The 7,054-nt window shown below is 54.6% G+C and overlaps 1 protein-coding gene across 1 annotated transcript; it reads left to right on the top strand.

Moving 5' to 3' along the window:
- Positions 1–2,025: 2,025 nt before the first annotated feature.
- On the top strand, positions 2,026–6,616 carry NDUFAB1 (NADH:ubiquinone oxidoreductase subunit AB1). Its single transcript, XM_073361642.2, has 5 exons — positions 2,026–2,220; positions 3,405–3,524; positions 4,205–4,292; positions 5,765–5,876; positions 6,459–6,616. The coding sequence occupies exons 1-4, from the start codon at positions 2,068–2,070 to the stop codon at positions 5,854–5,856; spliced, it is 453 nt and encodes a 150-aa protein (XP_073217743.2). The 5' UTR covers positions 2,026–2,067; the 3' UTR covers positions 5,857–5,876; positions 6,459–6,616.
- Positions 6,617–7,054: the final 438 nt, after the last annotated feature.

A 7,054-nucleotide genomic window follows, 5' to 3' on the forward strand; every position in this document is an offset into this window, starting at 1 on the left:
TAAGTTTTAGATGTAGACCTTGCCTAGGACGTAGATGGCTTTGTGAATGGCCACCAGCAGAAATACAGTTGGCAGCTGAGTGGGGCTTTTGATGATCTAAAATTTGGATTTAAGTACCTAGGTGGCAGCTGGAGAATCTAATCTCTCTTTCATGTGTTATAATATATATTCTTCTTACTGTATTTTTCACTCCATGCATGTGATGAAGTGGGTTTTTCCCATGAAAGTTTATGCCCAAGTAAATTTGTTAGTCTCTAAGGTGCCACAAGGACGACTGGTTATTTTTGCTGATACAGACTAACACGGCTACCGCTCTGCAAACTAATCTCTTTGTGGATCTAGCACTGTAGCTGATTCTGATGATGCTTTTAACTGGTGGCCAAACTGCCCCACCAGCCACCCATCTCCTCCCTCCAGAGGTGCATGGGGCAGAGGCTAGGAGTGAGCCTAGAAGCGCTTAGCTGGGCTGGGGCTTGTTGCACCAACGCAAACCCCTGCAGTAGATGTGCTTTGCGGGGAGGGGCTGGTGTGAAACTCCCCAGTGCAGGCAAGATGCAGCCTATGTAATCTGTGCTCCTCTCACCCTTGCTCTACCCCCCGCAGACTGTAGGTTCCTGAGAGAGGGCCTGGCCCCTCAGGAGCAGGATCCCTGCGGGGGGGGGGGGCGGGGGTGTAATGCAGCCCCTGGCCCCAGGGGAGCAGGATCCCTGGCAGTGGTGTAATGCAACCCCTGGCCCCAGGGGAGCAGGATCCCTGGGGGTGTGTGTGTGTATAATGCAGTCCCTGGCTCCAGGAGAGCAAGATCCCTAAGGGGTGTGTGTATAATGCAGCCCCTAGCCCCAGGGGAGCAGGATCCCTGGGGGGGGGGGGTAATGCAGCCCCTGGCCCCAGGGGAGCAGGATCGGGGGTGTGTGTGTGTAATGCAGCCCCTGGCCCCACGGGAGCAGAATCCTGGGGGGGGGGGTGTAGGGCAGCCCCTGGCCCCAGGGGAGCAGGATGGGGGGGGAGACAGCCCCTGGCCCCAGGGGAGCAGGATCTGGGGAGGGGGGGGTGTAGGGCAGCCCCTGGCCCCAGGGGAGCAGGATCCGGGGTGGGGGGATAGGGCAGCCCCTGGCCCCAGGGGAGCAGGATCCGCGGGGTGTGTGTGTGTGTGTGTAGGGCAGCCCCTGGCCCCAGGGGAGCAGGATGCGGGGGGAGAGGCAGCCCCTGGCCCCATGGGAGCAGGATCCGGGGCGGGGGGGGCGTAACGCAGCCCCTGGCCCCGGGGGAGCAGGATCTGGGGGGCGGGGCGGGGGGGCGTAACGCAGCCCCTGGCCCCGGGGGAGCAGGATCTGGGGGGCGGGGCGGGGGGGCGTAACGCAGCCCCTGGCCCCGGGGGAGCGGGATCTGGGGGGCGGGGGGGGGGGCGTAACGCCGCCCCTGGCCCCGGGGGAGCGGGATCTGGGGGGCGGGGGGGGGGGGGCGTAACGCCGCCCCTGGCCCCGGGGGAGCGGGATCTGGGGGGCGGGGGGGCGTAACGCAGCCCCTGGCCCCGGGGGAGCGGGATCTGGGGGGCGGGGGGGGGGGCGTAACGCAGCCCCTGGCCCCGGGGGAGCGGGATCTGGGGGGCGGGGGGGGGGGGCGTAACGCAGCCCCTGGCCCCGGGGGAGCGGGATCTGGGGGGCGGGGCGGGGGGGCGTAACGCAGCCCCTGGCCCCGGGGGAGCGGGATCTGGGGGGCGGGGGGGGGGCGTAATGCAGCCCCTGGCCCCGGGGGAGCAGGCAGGACCGGCTCTAGGCACCAGCAAAGCCAGCCCGTGCTTGGGGGGCACAAGTCGGGGCAGCGCCCCCCCCCACACCCCTCTGTGGGGTGCGCGGCTCGGGCAGTTGCTCTCGGAGCCTGGGGCGGCAAAAAACCCGGCGCCGCCCCCGGGGGCAGGACCCTGGCGAGGGCGCGCGACGCCGCTCCCCGCCCCCGCGCCCGCCGGGCCGCCAGGGGGCGCTGCCGGGCGCGGCGCCCCGCCCGCCGCGCGCGGGGCATGCCGGGATATCCGCGGCGCGCGCGGCGCATGCTGGGCAGCAGGACGCCATGGCCGCCCGTGTCCTGTCGGCCTGTGTCCGCCGCCGCCTCCTGCCCCGGCTGCCCCCGCCCGCGGCCCGTCGCTCCGGCCCCGGCCCCGCCCCCGGCCCCGCCGCGCTCAGCAGCCGCCGGCCGGCCGCCCGCGCAGCGCCGGGCCCCCAGGTGAGGCTCGGCCCGCGCTCGGGGTCAGCGGGGCCGGAGCCTGGCGGGGCCCCGGGACGCGCCGCGCCCGCCCCCCCCGGCCCCCCCCGCGGCCTCCCCGGCTGCGGAGCCGCGCGGCGGGCGGGGCCGGGGGCGCTGGGAGCTCCCCGGGCAGAGGTGACCCTGGGACCGCCCCCGCCGCGGGGCTAGGCCGGGCCCGGCCGGGGCGCCCCGGGTCCGAGCTGCCCGGGGCTTGGCCGCGCTGGACCCGCGGCGCCGCCGGCTCCAGCCCGGGCTCGGCTCTGCTCGGGGTCTCGCCGGCCCGACAGGGAGCCTGGCAAGGCCCTTCCCGGCCGCAGGGCAGGGCAGCGAGGGGGTCCCAGTCGCCTGGCCCGCCGGAGTTGCCGTGGCCCGCCCCTGGCTCGTGCCGGCAGACGTGATGAGCCCCCCAAGCGTTCGGTGTTATAAGCCGGGCCCGCAAGTGCCAGTGATGAGGGTAAATTATCCCCCCCTTGCCGGCGGCGGCAGTTCCAGCACCATCCTCTGAAGCGTCCGGTGCTGACCACCGCTGGGGACCCGATACTTCTCCAGATGGATCTCGGGGCTGGCCCATGTGCTAGTTCCCATGTTCCTAGGTAGAGCAGAGACGGCTCCACTTTCCAACTGTGGGCAGTGTGGCTTCTCTGTCCCTAACTCCCCTGTGCAGGCCCCCATGTCATGGTTGTCCTCTCTTCTGGCTGGCAGGAGCAGAGGCCTGCTCTGTCCAAGAGGAGCTTGTTCGAGCATGCTGCTGTTTCCCTTTCTCCCATTTGGGGTTGAGCCTGCTGCCTGTGCCTGTCCTGATGGCTGATTGTGGAGTTCTCTTATCACAGAGAACTCATTTCAGAGGGGTAGCTGTGTTAGTCTATGTCAGCCCAAAAAATAAGGAGTACTTGTGGCACCTTAAAGACTAAGACATTTATTTGGGCATAAGCTTTCGTGGGCTAATTGTCTACCACCTTCAGAGATTGCCTGGACAGGGTTTTGTCCAGTATACAAAAGGGAAGGTATAATTCTAATAGAGAGAGTCCTGCCTCAGAGTCAGACTGGTGCAGTGCACGCCCCTTCATTCTGAGGGACTCTGTGAAAGATCTGTTCATACATGTTGTATTTATGCGCAGATTGTCCTGGAGGTTTTGTAAGGAATTCCTGTGCTTTTCCTGTAGGTCTCTGGTACGTTACAGTTGTGTCGCCATTATTCAGACTTGCCACCTCTTACTCTGGAGAGTATCAAGGAGCGTGTTCTTTATGTCTTGAAGTTGTATGATAAGGTAGATCCAGAAAAGGTAAGCTGTAGACACTGTTTCAGTTCAGATGGCCCATTTTTCAGTAGATGGAGAAAAACAGTTATGGTAACAAGTGGAGTTGCTCCTCCACGCCACCATAAAAGAAGGGGGACCCAAACCTGTCTGTGTGTGCCTTGCAGAAGGATACAGTCTGTAATTCTACAGCATGGGGGGGTAATTCTATAGCATGTATGCACACAAACTGATATGCTATAACAGATGAGTGGTGACAAGGTCCAGGAAGTTAAGGCTTTTGGATTAATAAACCAGGTCAGCATCCAGGGGCAGTCAGGAAACAGGAAATTCTGTTTCTCTGAACAGTTACTGTTAATGGAGCAGTTTTTCATCTCAGGAAAGATGTTAAGAGATTGCTCAGTAGTCAAATTGCCCCTTCATATGTTAGCTTTTCTTTTCTTTAACAGAAATTAGTTATTTTGAAGTCTTGATAAGCCTTAGTTGTGTGGATAATGACGTGTTGACTAGATAGCGGAGAAATTCGTATCTCTTCAGTTAAAAAAAATGTTTGGCAGAGGGACAGTAAAGGCCAAAATCACCAGGTTTTCTGGCATCTTTAGACAGTAAACTCCAAGTGGAGGCACATCCGGATATTCTAACTTTTCCTACCCTAGTGAAATGACTGCAATCCGTTTTATTATATTTTTGTTTGGCTTTTCTCCCAGCTCACAGTAACTGCCCACTTCATGAAAGACCTGGGCTTGGACAGTTTAGATCAAGTGGAGATCATCATGGCCATGGAAGATGAATTTGGTAACTGAAGTTTGTGATGTCTGTTCTCCCTGTCCTTCCCTACAGAGTGGAAGGATTGTTCAGTGGTTAGGGGGCTAGCCTAGGACTTGGGAGAACTAGCTTCAAAACCTGCTATACCACCAGCTTGTGTGTGACCTTTGCAAGTCGCTTAGCTCTGCCTCAGTTCTAATCTGTACAATGTGGATAACATTTTCCTATCTCCCGGTGGTGGTGTGAGGATAAATATACTAACGACTGTGAGATGCTCAGCTGCTATGGTGATGGGGGCCATATAGATATTTAAGAAAGACAGATCTGCTGTTGTCTTGAATGGCCCCTGAAATGTGCTTACTGCAAACAAAAATCTTAGTTCTTTTATTTCCATAAGTTCAGTATGAATATTTAACGTTGACTAACTTCCACAACCCAAAGAAAGCTGTTTCACTCTCAGTGAGCAATGTATCTCTAACTCTCAGGGATTTACATTTTATCACTGTGGCTTCTGCACCTCCTGTCTAAAGTGTAAATTAAAGCTTCCATGGCTTCAGTGTAAAGCAGTTTGGTGCATCTTCAAGTCTCTACCTCAAAACTTTCCTTGGGAATTAGCTGTAGTGTGGCATGGCTAGGAGCCGACAAAGCATTCAGGGTAATGAAACGCAGATGAGTACTCCACACATTTCATTTTGCATCAAGACTGCTGTCCAGTACATCCACCATTCTCTTCTGTGTGCTCCGCATGTGAGAATTGTATTAGACTTCTCCAAACTTAGCTTCTAACAATTCTTTAATCTTTTCATCTGCATATAAATGCCAATTGTGTAAAAAATAAACTGTAGTAGAACATATACACTTTAATTGGAGGTATTCTGACTTGCACATTGCCCAGATATATTTAGTCTAATCACTGCACTTGTTTACATTTGGCAGGGGGGTTAACTTGCAGCTAGCAGGACTAGAAATAGAAAAGCCAGAATTTTCTAGAAAATGTTGTAGTGATCAGTTCTACTGTTTCAGGTCCCAGCAGGCTCTAACCTGGTGAACTTTGTAGAATTTTTAAAAGCTACTTGCTGTAATGACACTTGATAGACTGTGAAACAAACTGGTGCTTTGGGTTGTCCCTTGCATGTAACTAGCCCACTGCTTTGCCATCTCACAGCTATTGCACATCAGAGTTAGTTTCAGAGCTCTGGGGCTCCAGTAGAAGCTTGAGCTGTGCTGGGAAGGGCACTGACTCTGTTAGTGAGGCTTCACAATCTGTAGGAACTGCTAGTTCTGCCTGATGCCTCTTGCATAAATTTCTGCTCCTGGGTAAGGCACAGCAGGCTTTGAAACGCAGCTTGAGTAATCAGAGGTGCCAAATCTATGTCTGTGCTGCTGACCACTGCCCGTGTGTTGCCCACAGAGCCAAGGCACAGGCATCTGAGTTTGTATTATGATTTCTCTCTTTCTGCTGTTTCCACTATTACAAGGTAAGCATGTGCTCTCTCTTCCAGGGTTTGAAATTCCTGACACGGAAGCAGAAAAGCTAATGTGTCCACAAGAGATTGTAGATTACATTGCAGATAAGAAGGATGTGTATGAATAAAGACATTTCTTTGAAGCAGAGTAAGTAGAAACTTACTTTTATGTAAGTAGCAATAATGGCCAGGCAGAGTAAAATCAGCATGGAGTCGCTGGAGATGAGAAATACCTTCCTTCCTATGCTGTATAATTGTAGTCAATGCTATGTCATAGGCAAGGTGTTGAGATGGGATCTAGCCCAGATTTTGGTGGCAGATGGCAAGTCTGTTGTCATGGTGAAATGAGCTTGTTGCCTCAGCCCAGTTCCCAGCTGTATACATCAGGGGAAAATACCAGCACAAACTGGTCCCCTTGTTGCAGTCCCAGTGGAGTGTCAAGAACTGAATGCTGCCTATGCACCCCTCTCTCTGCACATCAGGACTGAGGGGCATGGCATGGCAGTGTGGGGGAAGCATGCACAGCTGCTCCTGCTCCTTTATCTGTGCCATGAATGGAGATGGTAATCTCACCAGAGCTAAGGCCCTGTCACTGACTCCCTGGCTTCCTTTGGCAGTGCTGTTCCATGCTGGTCATGTGTCCTTGTCAGTTCCCTTTTATTGAACATTTTATTTTACAAGGTAACTTTTGAGCTCTGAAATACCAAATCTGTGTGGCTTTTTTTAACAGGAAATTCTCTCTATCGTGAAGACTGGGATTATATCAGCGGTTGTGTGAATGTAAGCGCACATTACTGTACCATTGCTGCAGTGGTTCTGTTGGACATTGTATTTAACGTCGTCTAAATATGTATTGGTCTTTAAAAAAATAAATATATAAGACCATTATTGTCTTGTTGATTTTGTTCTACAATCCTTTTGTCAATGGTCCAGATTAATTATTTTTAATGTATAAATCTCCAGCAATTCTTAAAGTTCTAAATCTTTTCTTTGGGAAAATGTTATGGCTCCTAAAGATTTAGGTAAATGGCAGGCCATGCTATAACTATTCTAGGCCTTCAGCATCTGGGTTCAAGGTAGCTCCTCCAAAGTCTTGGAAAAGCTCTTGGTGCATATCTTCAGAAAACTGTACAAGTGTAGTGTCACCGTGCATTTGACTGCTAGTCCCATGGCTCTGGGTTTATTCTGCTGCTTGGGATGGCCTGTGGATCCCTGTCCTGAGTCTCTGTGACTGATCTTAGCTGATACTAAAACAGCCATGGTACCAAACAAGGTGTTTAAAGTAGTTGGTCTTGCACAGAAAGCTCCCATCTTCCCATTGCCCCC

This window comes from Lepidochelys kempii, chromosome 10 (assembly GCF_965140285.1).
Source record: "Lepidochelys kempii isolate rLepKem1 chromosome 10, rLepKem1.hap1, whole genome shotgun sequence".
Lineage (NCBI taxonomy): Eukaryota > Metazoa > Chordata > Testudines > Cheloniidae > Lepidochelys > Lepidochelys kempii.